This window comes from Pyrus communis, chromosome 4 (genome assembly GCF_963583255.1).
Source record: "Pyrus communis chromosome 4, drPyrComm1.1, whole genome shotgun sequence".
Taxonomy (NCBI): domain Eukaryota; kingdom Viridiplantae; phylum Streptophyta; class Magnoliopsida; order Rosales; family Rosaceae; genus Pyrus; species Pyrus communis.
Genome location: NC_084806.1, coordinates 23959748 through 23980466, shown reverse-complemented (window position 1 = coordinate 23980466; position 20719 = coordinate 23959748). Strand labels below are relative to the sequence as shown.

The 20719-nt window shown below is 37.0% G+C and overlaps 2 protein-coding genes across 2 annotated transcripts; both read left to right on the top strand.

The window, feature by feature from the left end:
- Window positions 1–13530: 13530 nt before the first annotated feature.
- On the top strand, window positions 13531–14462 carry LOC137730677 (gamma-glutamyl peptidase 5-like). Its single transcript, XM_068469644.1, has 2 exons — window positions 13531–13857; window positions 14025–14462. The coding sequence occupies exons 1-2, from the start codon at window positions 13531–13533 to the stop codon at window positions 14460–14462; spliced, it is 765 nt and encodes a 254-aa protein (XP_068325745.1).
- Window positions 14463–19697: 5235 nt separating this feature from the next.
- Window positions 19698–20552, top strand: LOC137732854 (uncharacterized). The gene has a single exon (XM_068472116.1). It carries the CDS (start codon window positions 19698–19700, stop codon window positions 20550–20552), a length of 855 nt encoding a protein of 284 aa, XP_068328217.1.
- Window positions 20553–20719: the final 167 nt, after the last annotated feature.

Below are 20719 nucleotides of genomic sequence, written 5' to 3'. Positions count from 1 at the left end.
TGAAGAATTATGACATTAAAAGTGTTGTCCTTCTCATGTTAGACTTATCTAACATATTCTTCCAATGATACATTATCAATAGGAAGATTGTGAGGATGAGACTACTTAGTTACATCTACAAGCCATTAAAGACAATCTATGGGATTGTAGAACTAAGTCCGGAAATTAAAGCATTCGGCTTTTCTTTGTCAAGTTTTGGATAGCGTTTGCAAATATATTGGTAAACAAATACATAACGAATATAAATTGATTGATTTTAAGCCATTTGATTCGGGTCTTTAAATCAAATAGCACCACCCACTATTTTTGGCAAATTCCATATCCCTCATCGGAATTCGAGAGTTTTGGAGGAAACTCTTAGTAGGGTATGGGAGGCTCACTATTACCAAGCCCACCTCACGATGATACGATATCGGCTAGCATTAATAATAATGAGAGAGTACGCTTACTCATTTGCATCTCTTGCAAGTACCCATCTTATTTGGCCTCTAGAGAATGTTGCCTCACAATGATATGATATCGGCGCCATTGCACTTAGTTAAGTTATTCCCACCATGCTTAGTTCATGAAGGGGTTCAAGAATAGCCTCACAATGATATGATATTGGCCATCCTCGTTGCCTACACTCACCTCATCATATGCGTATAGACTCCTCCTGAGTGTAAGCATGCACTTTGTACTCCCCCATGATAGGGTGAAGCCGGTGTACAAGTCACAAACGATTGGAGCCTACCACGGTGGAAGGCCACGAAGAGATATTCAAAGCATCTCTCGCTTATCAACTTAATAATGGTTTGGTTGAGGGTTTTAGGTCTCATCACATAAATATACATTTTAATCCAATTAAAACATTTTGGTCCTATTACAACTATTGGTCCATATGATTGATTTAGTAGTATATAATACTCCCACTATGCTTTTAAAACGGTTTTTAAAGCAAGACTATATGGTACTACTAACATAAGATTTGCATTCATTGATGGACTATATAGTTGCCTTAGGGCCTTAGGATGACTATGAACCTTTGATTCGATTCAACACGAGCCTAGTGTTGAATCTCGGTCTAGGGATGGTGATTGATTTTAGTTACGCGTTTAATCACATTAAGGCGTGTTGTCTTATTGGGCGTTGGACCCAACTACTCCAATTTCATGTATATCGAATAAAACAAGAAAGGAGTACTTCAAAGTAAATAAGAGCTTATGCTCTTTTACAACAATTGATCAAATCAAATTACTTTAAAGTAAAGAAGAGCTTATGCTCTTTTACAACAATTGATCATATCAAATTACAACCAAAATTTAATCTACACATTCCCATGGTTCAAACAAATTTGAAACGGCCTTTCACATAGCTCAATTATAGTAGGCTTAGGTTCATAATCACCCTTTCTTTAATTAATTAACGCTTTAACTAATTAAACTTGAATGCAACATTTTCATTTGGTTTTTGTATCCATAGAATTGATTTAAATGGAGCTAAATGAAATGAAAATCCAATTCTCATTTAAAGAGACAAAACAATTTTGTTCTCTACCTAATTTGGGCCAAAATTCTATGACCTCAACTTTTGGGCCATTTTGCAAAACTTAAACTTTTGGGGTCACTTTGTAAAAACACAAAAGTCCACTACTTCATGTAATTACAACTAGAACCCAAAAATTTCCACAAAAGCTAAAACTTCATTAAAGGAGCAAAACAATTTGTCCTTTTAGTGATTTTGGACCTTTACGTAAAAACGTAAACTTTTGGGTCAAACTACAAATACACAAAAGTATCAAAACTTTATGTAATTGCATAAAAGCCCCCACAAGGACCCTAATTGAGTAGGGTGGCCGGCCATTGAAGCAAAGTATATAAAAAATTTCAAAGTTTTGTAAGTGGGGTGTGTGAAATGGAATAAATCATTACACACCTACCCACTAAAATTTCTTTAATTTTTCAAAACAAATATCTAAGATATTTAAACATAAGAAATATTTCAAAACAAAAACTTTATGAAATAAATCAAAACACCAAACCTTTTGTTCTTGGCAAAAACATATCAAGAACAATGAAGAACATCCATGAAAACCCATAAGAGCTCCATGAACATTCTTCACCCAAAAACATACCAAAACCACTCAAACTTAAGGGAAATAACATACAACCATACTAGGGTACATAGGGGTTCCAAAAGTCACTTTAAAACACTTTTAACAAGTCAAACAAGAACCCAAAAATCCACCCTTTGCATTTGGCCGAATTTCCCCAAAAACATGGCACCAAAATTTAGCTCCAAAATTCATGCTCATATGAACTACATCTACAACATTTGAGATGGCAAATTTTCTAACAAAATTTACATTCAAAGAAGCAAGAATAAAGCTTGTAACAATTACAACATTCAAATCACAAACTATGAACTACAAAACCCAAAAGGATTCACCAACTACTAGACTTAGGCTCTTGATACCACTTGAAGGAAGATTTGTGAAAAACAAGTTCATTTGAGCAACATCAACAACATGCAATTAACAATTAAAAGGCGGAATCATGTTTATATGCACTCAAAAACAAAACTTAACCCATGAACTTCAAAGCCTAGTAGATAGGTGAACCAAGACTCAACTCAAAACAAAGTGAGTTGAGAAATCAATACCTTTGTAGATTCCTCTTTGCATAAGCAAAGGCTAATCACCCAAAGAAAGGGCCTTCATTCCTTGCATCTTAGATCCATGGATTTGGATGGATGAAAAGGTTTCTCCAAGTTCCCAAAATTGAGAACCTCTAAGTCTCCACACCAAGGTAAGATTGGAGAAGAAAATGAGTGACCTTGAAGAAGTAAGATTGCTAGATGTTTTCCTCAAGGGTGGCCGGCCATTTCTAGAGAGAAAGGAGAGTTTGTGTTTCTCCAATTTCCCCAAAAACTACCCTTAATGAATTTTGGCTATAAAGTCACACTTATACCTTATTTCATTTGAGTGGCAAACTTGTAATTAAGTCCAAAACCCACTCTTACTCTAAATGGCCGGCCTTAGGGTATTCATTGGGCTATTTGGGCCTTTGTGAATCATTATTCATTAAGTTGTCACACAACTTAAGTCAATGGACTTGACATTCGAAGCCCATTAGGCCTTAAGGTCCAAAACTATCCCGAGGTCTTTTAACAAACTTATTCGTTTGATTAATAATCATATTAATTAATCCTTGCCATAAATAATTAAACCATTTAATTATTCTTACTCATCTCCATTGAATCTTCAATCTCTACCTTACACGGTGTACAATCCATTAGGTTCCTTTTAGCGAGACAGTGGGCGATTCAAACTCTTTCAAATCGATTGTGAATTGAAACTTACTTTCAATTCTCCCGTTAGTGATAATACACTTTTAGGGCTTCCACAAACCATGGTTGATGCCTAGCAGCATGTCATGGTTACCCAAGCTAATCAGAAGAGGTGGAGAACCTATTCAGTTTTAGGATTACAAATGCAATACGGTCTTTCTCTAATACAATACTCTTGACCACATTGTTTGGTTTGATAGTTTATTCATGTCTACTATCCAATGTGAGTCTTGTGCTTATATGATTACCTTGAATGTGATTTGGAACACATTCCTAAATCTCATTCATACTTTGGCCAAAGATTCTTAATCATATCATAGAGTATTCTCCCTCAAACAGTTTGAAGGTTAGAGATCCCTTGTTGCGCATTCACTTGCCTCCATGGCTAAGTGGCTTAACCCCAATGATGCCGTGGACACCCTCCTGATGGAGTGACTTTGACATAATCAAAGATTAAGGACCTAACCACAAGACAACTGTGATGCCTCAGGTCAAAAGACTAATTTGCATTATCCCAACCATGAGTTCTCATGTGACATGAATATGAGAACTCTTCGTTGATCGTGTTCAGTGAACTCATTCTCTATTGAGCACCTACGTACTTGTCTTGATGTCACACACACCAATGACTCGAGACCAGTCACTCTCCCTGAGAGAAGACATAGCACGTACTGATCTTAACGGACTGTCAATGCCCAATTGACAATCCTATGATCAGGAACGTTTAGGATGTGTCAACGAAAGAATGGTCTCATGAATCTAACTTCTTTAGATCGCATTCTTCCAATCACATATTCCTTGGACTTATCGTTTAAGCATATAACATTTATGTGAGACGGCTCAAACAATAATCTTTGCCCCTTACATTTAAACTACATTAGTTTAACTTTGTGAAATGTCCGTAAAGTATTATCATATGATTGGTTTTAGGGCACATTTCCAACACTTTCCATGCCCAAACTTCCTTTGTGGGCAAACCCTTTCCCACTTCCTAACCACGGGGAACGTGCAATTGTCGTCTAAAGAGACAATTGTAAGTTCACAATGGAAAAAAGTGTCACAAGGGTTGACACTAACATCATTTAAAGAGGAGGGTGTTGACGGGGAAACTGTTTGGGAGAACCAAGAATGTTGAGGTCATCCACAGGGAACTCACTATATGTTGGAATGAAGGTGTTAAAAACATCTTTGTGGACCATTTCAGCCGCAATTGGTTTACATTGGAGTTTCATCGACAAAGATGAACTGAATTACATGTTGGACAGACATTATTGTTATGTCAGGGGACATATTTTCCACTTAGAAAGGTGGATGGAAAACTTTAGGAAATCAAACCTTGTAACTTTCTCGAAAGTGTGGGTTAAAATCCCTCGGATACCAATGCAGTTTAGGGAGGTGGAAATCAAGAAAAACATCATTTAACACATCATTCGTCTTGTAAGGCTTGATGATGCGTCTATTAGTTCCCTTAATGTAATGGCCATTATAGTGTTAATCGAAACGGATGTTTGTTTGCTGCTGAAGCAGGTGTAAGTGGTGAACGAGGATGAGGAGTTGCTAACTTTCCTCAGTTACGAAAAGTTGTTTGAGGTTTGTTTCTATTTTGGGGGATGGAGAATATAGAAATGTGGATGAATATGCAAGAGCTAGATGTAAGTTGGCTCATGATGAATAAGATATTCGGGGATGAGCCAAACGTGCTACCAGAGGGTGTTAAGGATAATTTCTTGACTTTGTCAGACACTGAGGATGATTTAATCATTTGCTTGCCTCAATAAGCTAGTAAGGAAGAAGATGCAGAGGATGAGTCAAGAGTGGGTCCTGAGGACGACGACAGGACCACTATCAAGAATGTAATTGTTCGTAGTCCAACTTGCAATCATTACTTAATATATTTTCTTTTCTAATCTATATATGTCTTCTCCTTGTATTATTTGTGAATGGCAGTTGCATAGTACTCGAACTTCCAATCGTTACTTATATATTTGCCTTTCTAACAATAATTGGAAATGTAATATGATAAACATAAGGTTAGTTTCATAACAAAATCATTCATTCCACGCTAGTGGTTGTTTTAAAAATGTTCATAAACCCTCATAACACCAAAGTTCTAGCTTCATAAACAATCACAAACTTTCATAAAACATAAGGGTTGGTTTCATAAAATCTTGAAAACCATCGTAACACATAAGGGTTAGTTTCATAAACAATCAGAAAGCTTCATAACACATAAATTTTAGTTTCATAAATTGTCACACACATTAATTAAACATAAGGATGGTTTCAAATATTGTCACAATCATTCGTTCAATATAGAAAATTGTGAGGGATGCCATTTAAGTCATCCAAAACAAGTAACAATCTAGAAGGAGAAGATGACAGAATCCCCAAACTCATTAAATTCATCCAAACAAGTAAAAATATGGAGAACTAAGTTAAAAACATCCACAATGAACCAGTTGGCCAACAAATTAAATTCATCCTGACAAACTAGAAACTGTCTCAACAGATGACAAATTTCTTCAACACCACATATTAATAATATAGTACTTGTTTAGGACTACCATTGTTCTTCAGGGGTCATTCTACACTAAACAGTTGCTAAACTAAAATTGTCAATCATCCACCACTCACTATACATTGTGAAGCTCATGCAACATGTTGATTGCCATCCATATTCGAAATTCATGAACGTAGCCGGGCATACTTTATTCAAAAGGAAGGCAAGTAGACAAGAACTCTATCACTTTTTAAGTGAAAATACCGCAATCCCCATATGCCATACAATAATTCAACAATTCTCGGAACCAATTCTCAAACAATTCAATCATTTAACTAAACTCACAAACAATTAAATAAAATTTGAACTCACATGTTGTCGTGTTGTGGGGACCATCAATTTACCATGATGGGCTTAGGTTTGTTCTTCACCTTCCTGGACAGGCTTCAGAGGACATTGGGCAACACATAAGCGATGAGAGCCAATTTCGCAGTCACTTGACATGTATGAGTTTTAGATGTCATTGAGTCATAAAAAATTATTCTCCCACCTATTAGATTCATCTCAATAGGGACCCATTGGTGATCAAGGTTAAGGGGCATGTAAACCCTTTCCACATCGACCAACTATGATGTACAAAATGACTCCCCCTGCCCCTTCACCATTTTCAATAGCACTAGTAAGAATTCTTTAGGACGCATTGCCTTTGCAGCCTCTAGTTGCTCTTTGAGCTGTCATCACATTATGGCAGCGCTCACAATAGGAATGTCCACAAGTGTAGAATAAATATATATATATATATATATACATATATAAATAAATAAATAAACATGTACAACACTTCAAACATTCGAAAACACACTCAACATCACAATTTCTAAACTTTGCAATATTACCATAAACCAGTCGGTTGTGTTATTGGTCAACATTTTCCCAACCTTCCAAGCCTCGTTAGCATGCTTCCGCAAGAGATATAGTTGCAAATGAATGTTCTACAACACATAATTTAATCAAACTTTAACACCAACACAATCCGAACATATTTATATAACTCCAAACCAAATAAGGTTTAGTCACTTACATCGGTTAGCAACCACCTTCCTTGTCAAGGAGACACCTCAAAAAATCAATTTCTCCAACAGGGCAACCGGACTAACAATGTAACAAAAAAACATTAAAGCTCATCTTTCTAATTGTTTAATCAATATAATTTCCACTGCATAAAATCCAAAAGTCAATTATCGCTTACTTGTTTAGATTCTCCTCCACCTTCTTAAATTGATAGAAGTACTTGATTGCCTCAACCACATAGTTTATATCCATTGCTTTAAATATCGCTTCCCTTTTCAGAACATTCTCCTTCGGCTCACCATCTTGGAGTTTTTTGCACTTTGTGACATCAAAGATCAACATCGTATGGCGAACGACTTTCATCTTATTCTTTGCCCCCCGTTTGGTTCCCACAGTCTTTCACGTCCCCCTTGTGTACCGACACATCCTCTTCGTTCCTATATGCTCACCCTCAAGTGTGTAACTACCAACCTCATCATCGGAACTTCAGACTTCTTTGTACTCGTATGGCACATATTCTCCAATTAATCCAAGCATATTCTCACATATAGCTGCAGGACTATATCACTTAACAATCCTTAGAATCTCATTTAAACCCTCTTCGTCCGCACCTCTCATAACCTCCTTCCATCTTGATCATTCGGCTTCCCCCCCTCTTCGCCATCATCAACCCTATTTTGATCACCCTCTTCTTCTTCTTCTTCTTATTCTTCTTGGACAACACGTTGTACACCACCCCATTCTTTACCCCCTTCTTCTTTTCCCTCTCCATCATCTTCTTCTTCTTAACCTCCTTCTTCTTCTTTTCCTTCTTCAACTTTTTCTTTTCTTCCATCATCTTCTTCCTCTTGTTTTTCCACATCTTTTTCTTCCTCATTCTTCTCCTCCACATGTTTTTCCTTTAACTTCTCTCATCAATTCCTTGACCTTTGTGGTCAACTCTTCTACTTGCGTTAATACCTCCCTCTCTGAAATATCTTTCTCATGCACCAAAGCCACCTTCAACTCCTTTATTTGTACTTTCAACTTGTCGACATCATTTGTATCGGAAGTGAAAGTGCCTGGCATCACTACACCAACATCATCACCCTTATATCCAATAACATGCATTCCTCACTAATTTCGTCGGCACAATTTCCCGAATCCTCACCGCCTGCCATTTCACACAACTCATCAAAATTACATTTCTCACACATATAGTTTTCACAAACATTCATTAACATCACAGATGTTCATGTTCATTCGTAAAGTTCATAAATTTTCAAATAAAGTTATACCCATCGGCTCTCAGTTAGTACATCTGTAGCTGCTAATGGATCAGTTGCTTCTTTGTTATCGACCATTGGAGCATTCTTGGGATAGCTACTGGATCGGTCATCTTGCATTAGTAGAATGGCTTCTCCAGTTGGGGAATTATTTTGTATGCCCACATATGCACGTACACTGAATTAGTACTCAATCACAATAAGTTAACCATTATTACTAATCATTCAAAGCAAAAAGTAGTACCTTAAAAGCATAACTAATCTTTTTGCAGCACCATTCGGATCTCTGCCTTCTTTACTTCCCCTACCTTCTTCCTCTTCTTCATTCTCATCTCCTTCCACATCATCATCCACTCTTCATCTCCCTCTTCTTGAAGCAGCAAAAGAGAGGTTACCTTGTAGTTGTTCAAAAGATATCGCACCTCATGAACTATCGAACTTATCCATGTCGTCCACGAGCTCGAAGTAGTCTAGGTTCACAACCACATTACTTTTCGCCCCTTTCAAGACACCTTAAGTGAAGTATACCAACCTCATCTTTAACGTATCATCCCCATTTTTGCATTCTTTAAAAGCTCTTTCAAGCTCTGTACAAGCCACCGAAACCTTTTTGCTACCTTTCTTGGGACGATCTTCACTTTACCCTTGCCTTTCCTACCCTTACCATTGATACTCTCTCCAACAAAACTAAATTTCTCAAGAAAATACTTAGTCGAAAGCCTAATGTTGGAAGGTTCAACCTCTATATGATAGGGTTCGTCACAAGGAAGCCCTGTAATAAGGCAAAAATCCCTCTTCATGAACCAGGTCACTTTGCAACCTATTAAATACGCGAGCTCCTCCTAAATCTTTCAGCTCTTGATTAGCACTTTCCGGAGTGACAATTCAGGCACCAATTCAGCAATAAAGACTAGTTTATTGACACTCTCTAAGTGTCCAAAGCATGATGCCTTAAAACCAGCAAGATGTGCCTCATGAAACTTTTGACGCTTAGCACATGACTTGCTTGAGAATGATTAACACTTCCCAGATATGATTCTTCCTTTTTGTTGGCAATTGAACCCCCATCAGTTGCCATCTCCTATACAAATAACATTACAGCCATTCAACACAACCAAATTGAACAATATATACCCTGATAACAACCAAATTCAACAATGTATAACATAACACAACCTATCCACAAGTTTTCAAAATAGTACATCTATAGTGAACAAACCTTCATGACTTAACTAATATCAACTTAATTCATAACATTAACAAAGATTTTATCCACATAAATCATTACCAACTCAACAATATAACTTCAACAAAACAAAACTGAACGATTTATCCCTTATACACAACCTGTCAACAACATTTCATAAGCCCACATCCCACCAAAATTTCCCAAAATTCCACAAATATCCACCAATTTCAACTAATTTCATCAACCAACTTGCATAATTAATCAAATATCAAATTTACATAAATAACAAAATTTATTTCTAGGGTTCCATATCTTCAAACTCACCAAATTTCAAATTTACTTTGGAAAATGAAGTATGTTGTCGACTATTGGGGAAGCAACAACTCTAAACCCAACTTGAATCAAGCAAGCACCACATACTTTCTGTGGAATCAACTGCTCAACCTTAAACCAAACTCACCTGAATTTCTAAAATTCTGTGTGGAAGTGCATTGAGGCTGGAGACAAGCACAACACAACTACGACTGGGTTTCAAACTGCAACAAAATTTTGAACGGTAAATAACTTTTCGATGGGAAGGATGTTTGAGGGCTGGCGGGAGATGGAGAGTTTTGGGAGAGAAGGCAAATTTAAGATGGTAACTGTTAGGAGGGAGGGGGGACAGTTTAAATTCCAAAATTTTTTAATTAATGTCAAGTACCATTTTCAATTAATGGCTTGTTATTTATGACCCAGTTCACCCTAACTAATACGTGCATGACTAGCATCAACCTATGGTTATTCTAAATCAACATTCCATTAATTTCAACGTTACACACGTCATAACTTCTATCTGGATCAACCCTTGTTTTTAATAAAAGGCAAAATCTCATGGCTAATTGAAAGCCAAATGCGAATCCTGATTTGATAAATCTTTATTATGTCCTTCATCAATGCGATATTAAACAAAACTTAATGAGCCTACCATAATCCGGTATAATAACATCAATGCCTCTATAATTCAGTTGAGAATCCAAACTACAGTAAGTCGTTATTATTTGTTTTGATTGGGATCAAGTTTTCATATATCAAGAATGAAGAGTCCAAGCAAGGAGGGAGTTGGGGACACCATGACTTTGGGCAGCAGGTACATACCTGATTTCCTTCTTTCTCCATCTTCGTCTCTTAATTGTTTTTTTACTACCAAATTAAGCATATAGTCGTTTAATTAGCCTTAAGTTTTGGTTTAAGCAAAATAATACTAAGGTAAATAAAATTGGAATTAACAAATTTCACACATGATCATAAATATGACAACTTTTCCCTATACTTTTTGCTTCCTTAATTACCTGCCAACTTTTAATATTAGAAAATTGTCACCTAATAATATGGTTTTGTTGACCCTAAAAACTACCAAGCCTACGTGGAGCGTAGGCCGAGTAATTAATAAGCTAACTACATCATTCAGTTGTGTGTGGGGCGTGCTAACTTGTCTGCCAAGCTTGACCGGGAAGTAAAATGTATTGATGTTGCGTTGAGTGCACTACTGACTTCTTGATCTTGCTACTACAGCTGAGGAAGGAACACGTCTTAGCCTTCGGGTTCTAGAGCCTGAAGACAAGGCTGCTAGTTTTGCGAAGTTCAATATCAGATTCAGTTTTCAATGTGCCAAATGTAGTAACCTGGTAACATCTTACTTCACTAAGAAGGCTGATGAGATGACCTCTACCAACAAGGACTCGAAAATCCTTGTCGACCGAGACTTGGATAGGTAATCAATCGGTCGAGAAGCAGTGTTGTTTATCCAAACTGAAGGTGCTCCTTGATCGGCTGATTCTACGGCTCCAGTGCTGTTTATCCAAACTGAAGATGTTGCCAGTTGCCTTCACAATGCTGTTTATCCAAACTGAAGATGTGTTGGCGAGAAAAGAAAATAAAAATCTCAAGGTTGTTGAGAGGTTTCGCGTAGAGCGAGAGTTTACACAGGACAGTTTGTGTGTTGAATTGGAGCGGGGTTGAATGATGCACTCCCTTCTCTATTTATAGCAACAAACTCTCTCATGGCCGAGCTAGAACCACACTCGAATTAGGACTCCTTAACCTAATCTAACTAGGACTCGGCCAATCCTAATTCAATTGGGACTTTGAACCCAACTTTTAAACAAGCCAAATTCATTTCTCGAGTCCCAGCATCACTAGGACTCTTTATCATACTAGGTCTCGACTACTTCACCTTTATCCGAAATAATCCTCTTTGTAGCAGAATTCGGCCAACCTTGACAGGGCCGACCTATGACAAGATTCTAAATAAACATCTTTGGGGCGAGGATATTTCTGAGCTTGGCCCAAAATAACATTTTGGATCCAAACAGGTTTAGTAGTGATTCTGTTCGTTTGTAAGTGTGAAGTTAGATTTAAATCTCGTAAATAATGAATTCGATATCAATTTATTCTAAAAATATTTAGATCAGAAGTATACTTTCTTTTATATATGCCTAATATTATTATATTGATTAATCTTTTGTAATCCATTTTTGGGTTTTGTTTCTTTTTTCTTTTTTTTCTTTTTTTTTCTTTTTTTTTTTTTAAAAAAAAAATAAATTCAAGGAAAACGGGAAGTGATAATAATCAAGCTCTGATCAGAGGTGTTGAGGTAAGTATTCTAAACAAAAGTTAGAAGTCCTCAATTGAGGTCGATCCTTTTAAATCTCAAAAGGTGGTCACTACTTACTAGTAATTAAATACGCATTAATTTGTGCTTAACACCAGTAGACTTACTACCGTGCTGACAGCTCTAATTTGTGCTTAATTTTGTACGTGTAAATAACATAATTGTATTATATTTGAAGCCCAAAAATGTTTTAAAACATCACTTATATGAATTACCATCAAAATAATATCAGTACAAACTTTTTCTTTCAATTAAGCGCAATTACCATCAAAATAATATCAGTACAAACTTTTTCTTTCAATTAAGTGCAATATTAGACCCGGGGGGGGTGGTTGGAATTGAACTTAGCCGTAACGTGGAAGGATAAATATTAGACCCGGGGGGGGGGGGGGGGGGGGGGGGGGTGGGGTTGGAATTGAACTTAGCCGTAACGTGGAAGGATAAATATTAACTAATTGAGTTATCAACTCTTTTGTAAAGTACAAGTTGTCAAAATTTAAGTTGAAAAAAGAAAACGATTTACATTATCTTTTTTTTGTAACATCCCACATCGTTTAGGAGAGTGAATCCTGTAAGCCTTATATATATATTCTCATCTCTATTTAGCACGAGGCATTTTGGAAGTTCACTGGCTTCGTGTTTCGTAGGAACTCCAAAGTTAAGCGAGTTCAGGCGAGAGCTTTCCCATGATGGGTGATCCATTAAGAAGTTCTCGTGTGAATTCCCAAAAACAAAACTGTGAGGGCATGATCGGAGCCCAAAACGGATCATGGGTGATCCATTAAGAAGTTCTCGTGTGAATTCCCAAAAACAAAACTGTTAGGGCATGATCGGAGCCCAAAACGGATAATATCGTGCTACGGTGAAGTCGAATCCGGAATATGGTGGGGGCCCAAGCCGGAATGTGACATTTTTAACTTCTCAAACATTTGTGTTTAATTATGTCTGTTATTTCCATTTGATTATTTGATGACCAATATACAAAAATATGAGTTACAAGCTACAAAAAGTGTATGAATATTACTTCCACTTAAAAATTTGGAAATATATTAAATGTATTTACTGTTTCGCAAAAGTGTGGTCTGAAAGCTTTTTGTGGAATAAAATCACCTCATATTTAACTCACAACATAGAAAGAATTAAACTTGAGTGACTTCCCATGTGCACTCAATTTTCTTGCAACATTCTGCGTGTCTTCCAATAATTGGTATTGATATTCCGGGATTTATTTGCTAATTTTGTTTTTTATTTTATGGGTGTTTAGTTTGGTCGCTTTTAGTTCCTTTGGTAATTAAATTTAGAGATATATCATGTCACTTGATCCTTGTGCAAAGATTCTGAAAAAATTAAAGAAACGAAAAACAAAAGCAACTCCTGATCCTATATATAGGAGCAATTGCTTTGCTTATTTCAAACAGGAAGCTCCATACATTAGGCACACATATATTTAGCTAGCTACTTACCAGAATTTCTAGTTGAGATATATATATATATAATTCTTGGCTGCCTTGTTTGCTCACAGTCAAAGATGAAGGTTGAGAAGGAGAGTAGATCTGGATCATATGCACTTCTGCTAGCAGCAACGGACTCAGAGTATGTGAAGAAAGTGTACGGTGGGTATGTCAATGTGTTTGTTGGAGCGTTTGGGGAAGAAGGAGAGAGGTGGGACTTGTACAGGGTTGTAGATGGAGAGTTTCCTGACATGGATGACCTTCAAAGCTATGATGGCTTCGTCATCAGTGGCAGCCCTTATGATGCTTATGGCAATGACTACTGGATCATCAAACTATGCTTTCTCTTGCAAACTTTGGATGCCATGGAGAAGAAAGTCCTCGGAATTTGCTTTGGTCATCAGGTACAGACATAGATATGTACATACGTACCTAGGTTATATGTGTGTGTGTGTAACATTGGGTAAGAGAATAGTACTACGCACTCACGTTTATTAATTTGGGCCATATACTTTAATTTAATGTCACGTTACGCACCTAAATTTGAGATTAGTTGCTTTTCCTTGTATAGGTGTTGTGCAGAGCACTAGGAGGAAAGGTTGGGAAAGCTTATACAGGGTGGGATATTGGGCTGAGGAAAGTGAAGCTAGTGAAGGAATTGGCTCCATTCAGCTTCCTTAATGACTTGGATGACGTTCCCCTTCCGCTTGCCCTTTCCATTATTGAGTGCCATCAAGATGAGGTTTGGGAAGTTCCTTTGGGTGCAGAGGTGATCGGGTACTCGGACAAAACAGGTGTGGAGATGTTCACCATTGGAAGCCATGTTCTGGGCATTCAAGGTCATCCTGAATACAGTAAGGACATTCTTTCAAATCTCATTGATCGCCTTTTCAACAGCAACTGCATAGAGAAAGGTTTTGCAGAAAACGCAAGGTCTGCACTGCAATTAGCTGAACCAGATAGGAAGTGCTGGGAGAAGTTCTGCAAGACATTTCTCAAGGGAAAATAGACTTAATGAACATGCCATACAAATTGCATGCTTTAATTTAAATCAAGTGTAGTACTATTTTTCAAGGGCATGAAATGTTTACTATATATTTAACCAAACAATGGAAAATAATCTTATTTTCTTTCTGTTTTTGCCTGTCCGTAATGTTTGAGAACCTTGTAGGCCTTGAAAGGAACACATATATTCCGAGCACAGTTACAATACGATGGGAATAATTTTTCCAGCGAACGTTTTGGAATAATATTTTAAGGTCATGGAAGTTCGACAGTAGTGCTTAGTGGGACTGTTGAACTGGAATCCCAAGTCTTTTAGTCCTCTTGTGAATGTCGTCTTGTTCTAGAAACAATATATTGTAGTGCATCTCTTATAAGTATATATCAGCATTTAAGAAAAATGAGGCCTACATTACTACATTATTAAGGATTGTACCCATAAAAAATCAGCAAAACAAAAATTATCCTAGGGAAATAGCAGAGGTGATGCCATCACGTGTGTCCTGTCCAAGTCGTAGTTACGCAATTCGTTCAACCCCTACGAATTCTGAATTGGTACGAGCTACCAGTCGTGGTACAATAACGATCAGGAAGGACAATTTCAGCAAATTTCACCCATAGGAGCATTTGTTAGTTTTCTTTAGGTGGTTATGTGAAGCATTGTTCCGAGTGGTAAGATTTAGATTTACTGCATGTTATGTTCATTCAAACCTATCTTACTTAATTAGCTCAAAGTTGAGAGTTTTAACTGGTGCACTACACAATGTCACTATTGCTCTTACCAACGTCGGTCGCCAAGTCAACAAAATGGCACACAAGTGGCCCGATACAGTCTATCAATTGGTAGCGATTTTGAATGGTTATCTTCTCCTCCTTCCTTGATTATGGACCTCCTTGTGGAGGATTGTATGTAAGTTGTAAGTGAAGTGGGAGTTTTGGTTGACTTTTGTAAGTGGAGGATTTTTTTTTTTTTTTTTTTTTTTTTGTCTCTCTTTCTACCAGATTGTATGACTTTTGTAACTGAGGTTTTGGTTGTTTTGGCCTCCGCCTATTTTCAATACAACAAACTTTCCCTCAAAAAAAAAAAAAAAAAGAGCCTATTTCCTGTCTTCTTGTTGCAATATTTTGTCTAACTCATTACCCTCTGTATTTTGTAACTTTGTAACTGTTGAAGCAATATATAACCTGAGAGAGAGAGAGAGGGAGAGATTTGCATTATGTGGTAACCCTGAGTGAATCAATTTATTATTTTTTTTGTTAGAGTTTGTAGATTTTGATTGAATTCTAGAATCAGATTTGATGGAATTCTAGAATAAGATTTTGTGGTAACACTACTACACAGTTTTCATGACGAACCAAACTTCGTTGGGCAAAAACATATCTCGTCGGTTAAAATTTACACGACAAAACCTTCGTCCAAAGACACCATCGCACAAAGCTCATAAAAAAAAAAAAAAACATTTTACAAACCAAACATATTTTGTCGCGCAAGATTTCTTGTGCGATGAATAGGTTCTTCGTCACCTAAAACAAAGGGGAATGAAGCCTATCGTCGTGTAGAGCTCAAGGGAACAACGCCATGTCGTCGCGTTTAGTTTATGATAAAGACAGGCCGTCATTCTCTAAGACTATGCGCGACAAATGGTTTCGTTGAGTAAACCTTTATGCAACGAAATTTTTCTCATTGTACTTGGTTTTCAAGTAAATTACATAATTTAATTAATTTTTTTGTAATTATTGTTTAATTATTTTAATTAAATTATAAACAATAATTAATTAAAAAATATTTATTTATACTATATATGCAAATGTACGTATAAGCTGAAATTTTTTATAATATCCAAGTATAAAAAAAATACATAAAAATGTTGGTGAGGTCAACTGCATCGGATGCTAGGTATCTTCTGGCTGGAGGGGCTGGGAGCTCAAAGGTGGATAAGGAGAAGTTGGTGGGAGAGATGCTAGATAATTGAAAGGCCTTAAGGTCTGGACCATTTGGACATCCTGGGCCGCAAGCTTCTGCTTCAGGTGGCCAACTTCCCACGTTAATGCAGTGACTAGTCGTGTGCTCTGTCTGGACGAGGAGGTCGCAGTGTCCCAATGTCGTGCATTCCCATCCCCGGACAACCTTACCAGGTCTCCAATCGAGAGTCTAATCTAGGGTCTTAGACAGGATCTAAAGTCTTGAATCCTCGGTCGGAGTCACGTTGTCGATCAGGGTCTCTGAGGGAAGCTGCAATGCCACCTCCTCGAGAACAACCTTGATCTTCTCCATCATAGTAACCTGTAATAATAAAAAAATTAATATTTAATTAATTTGTATATTACTTAGAAGTGTAAGAATAATAAGAATTAAATAGACTTACGTGGAGCTACTCAATGGTCTCATCACCAGGTCAAACATCTATGCCCTTGAACATGTCGATTTCCAGGAACTTAAAAACCACCTAAAAGAAAAAAAGTGATGAAAAATTTTAGTAAGCTAAATAGACATTACTATTTATTAGAATTTAAAATTAATATATACGCTTGGTTACCTTCCGTCACACCTCTAGCATATACAAAAAGGGCCTCAAACCCTACAGGTGGACAAGTTTCTTCATCAACTGGCTAATCTTGTTAGCCTTGGCTCTCGTCCATTGCTAAAAAAATTAATAAAATTATTATTAAATATTATTCAAATACGTACCAAATACTTCTCCTCCTAAAAATGCTTGCAGAACCACTCCCAATCGTTTGGGTGCTCTACCAACTCGTCTGGGCAACCCTCTAGGAGACCGGTCTTCGGATCATCATATAGATAAAAAGAACTTGTGGAGGCCGCTCTTCCATTGTTTGTACTAGGTTGAGGATAGCTCATCCATATAGATGGCCATCTTGTCATCCATGTTGTCAAAATTATAGTTTGTCTACAAATAGGAAAATATTAAATAATATTTAAAAAACAAATAAAAGTTGGGAATTTGTATACTTAACCAAAAATGATGATGCACCGTCTTCGTCATCTCCTCCAACATCGCTCGTCAAGAATCCCACTGCATAGAGCAAGTGGTACATATTGGCACAACTTAAAATTTAAAATAGTCAAACAGTTCAATTACACATATTGGCACAACTTAAAATTCTACCTGAAATTTGGCAAAACCTACCCTAAAAGTATAACATTTCGCAAAACCTGTACAGAGTAATGAAATGATATTTCATATCCAACCAACATTTTCAACCGTTCAATTATACATTTTGGCACAAAACCGTTCGGAGCATGCAAGCAATGATATTCAACAAAAAATAGTTTTAAAAGAAAACCAATAACGATCTAATAAGTTTATAAAATTTTACCTATCTGGGATCCCTCTCCCTCAACCATGTTGCTTGTGCAGTAGCTTCAGCTACACTAACATATTTAGCCTCTGTTAAATGGACAATGCAACACTGGTTTGTTTGACTGATGCCCATGAAAACACTCCTAGGCTAAAACTAAAAGCATAAGCACACGTGTTGTTCATGTCATCCTCACTCCCTATCTAGTCCCTATCACAATATCTTATCAACATAGTTGACTTGCGTTCTCACATTCAATTCCATTATCCAGTGAAATTAAGTACCTTTTTCACTATTTTCATGTGTTTCCTAGTTGGATTGTACATATATCTCGCTACCATGCTTGCATCAAACAAGAAATCATGCCTAGTAGCAGTCAAATACAAAAAACTTCCCACCATTTTTTTGTACAAACTTTCATCTGCAACTTCACTAAAGGAAAATATTTGAGGAACTAAGTTCATTTTCCAACATATTGCATGCATTTAACAATTAAATAACAGAAGTATGCTTGTATGCAATTTTAAACAAAACTTAAACCATGAACTTCAAAGCCTAGTAGTGATGGTGAACCAAGACTCGACTCTAACCACAAAGAGAGTTGAGAAATTTTATACCTTTGAAGCACCTCTTTGCTTACAAAAGGTTAATCACGCATGAGAGGGCCTTTATTCATTTGTCTCCATGCTCTTGGGCTCCATGGATGTGGATGGAGAAACTTTGCTTCTTGGCTCCATGTCTTCTTGGATTTGGATAGAGAAAAGGATTCTCCAAGAGCCCCCAAAGTGGAGGGCCTCTAAGTTTTGACACCAAGGATCAATGAGGGATGAAGATGAGTGATATGGGAGGAAGATATTGCTAGCTAATACCTCCCATGTGGCCGACCTCCTGGAGAGAAAATGAGAGCAAAGTTTCTCTCATATTTCCTCAAAGAAAACCCTAAAGAGGTTAAGGCATACCACTTTCTAAGTAAGTGGGAAACTTGTAATAAGACCACCACCACTCCCTCTTGTGCAAGGCCGGTTTTGGCTTTAATTTTGGGTTAATTCCCATTTAGTTTTAGTTGTCTTACAACTTAAACTCAATAGGCCTTGTGGATCAAAACCCTTTTGGGCCCCGAAACACGAAACGAACGTAAAAGCCCAATACGAATTAATCCTTGCCACTTACACTTAAGATATTTAATTTTTCTTACTCATCTTCGTTATTCAATCATTACCTTACACGATGTGCGGTCCATTAAGTTCATTTTAGTAAGGCAATGGGCAATTAGAACTCTTTCTAATCGATTGTGAATTGAAACTTAATTCTCCCTTTAGTGATTATACATCTTCAGGGCTTTCACAAGTCATGAGTGACACCTAGCAGTATGTCATGGCTACCCAAGAAAATTAGAAGAGGTTGGAGAACCTATTCAGTTTGGGATTACAAATGCAATACAGTCTTTCTCTCATACAATACTCTTGATCACATTGTTTGGTTTAACAGTTTATTCACGTCTACTATCCAACATGATTCTCTTGTCTGTATGATTACCTTGAATGTGATTTGGAACGGCTTCCTAAATCTCATTCATACTATGGCCAAAGATTTTTAATCATATCATAGAGTATTCTCCCTCAATGATTTAATGTTAGAGATCCCTTGTTATGCATTCACCTGCTTCCATAGGTAAGTAACTTAATCCTAACTATGTTGTGGACACCCTCTGATGGAGTATCTTTGACACAATCAGAGATCAAAAAGATCAAGGATCTAACTACAAGACAACTATGATGTCTTAGGTCAAATGACTGCTTTGCATTATCCCAACAATGAGTTCTTATGTGACATGAGTATGAGAACTCTTCTTGTTGATCGCATTCAGTAGACTCATTCTCTATTGAGCACCTGCATACTTGTCTTGGTGTCAACCACACCAATGACTCAAGACCAGTCAATCCCCTGGAGAGAAGACATAGCATGTATTGGTGGCAGTTCTAAAATCCCTAATACCAATATCAGTTTTTTTTTTAGCAGGGTCTTTTGGTACTGCTGCCCATTACAGATTGATGTGGATGCCGTTAAAGGGGTGGATTTTCTGGAAAGTTGGAAGAAGATTGAAGCACGGTTTAAGGATGAAGCGGTAAGAGACGAGCTGCTACAGGAAGTTATTTTTGGCCTTTGGAGAATATGGAAATGTTGGAATGAATTGGCTTTTGAAGGTAAGTATAAAACTCCAAAGGATGCAATCGATTTATCACGACGCCATATTCAAGAGTTTAGAGATGCCCAGTCGGAAAAGACAAGGGCGAAAGAGTGCTACGGGAAACCTTCAACGTCAATTTTTGCCGGGCAAACATTTCGATGGCAACGTCCTAGTTTTGGGACTTTGAAGATTAATTGTGATGGGGCATGGCGGGGGATATTGATGTTAGGTGGCTATGGGTGGATGGTGAGAGATTTTGCAGGTCTTTTGAAGTTGGCTAGTGGGGTGGGAGGTGAGTTTTTCAATGATGCAGCTATGGTGGAAGCGGCTGCAATTCGTGCAGCTTTGGTGATGTGTAGGGACATGCATTATGAGATGGTAGAGATAGAGTCTGATGCTCTATCTATTATCAACATGATAAATAGGGAATGCTCAATTGATGCAACCTTGGTATGTTTCATTTTTTTTATTAAGAATTTGGCATCTCAATTTAGGGAGGTGAAGTTTATGTATGTTCAGTGGAGTGGCAATCTCGCTGCCTATGTAATGGCTTCCTATGCTATCTTTCGTGGTGGTTCGTACTTATGAGATGCTTATGATCCTGAATTTCTTTTTAATATTCTTGCAAAAGACGTAAACATATCTATTAGAATTTAATAAAATTTACCCTTTGACCAATAATAATAATAATAATAATAATAATAATAATAATAATAATAATTGGTAAAACAATACCAATATCGATTTGATATTTG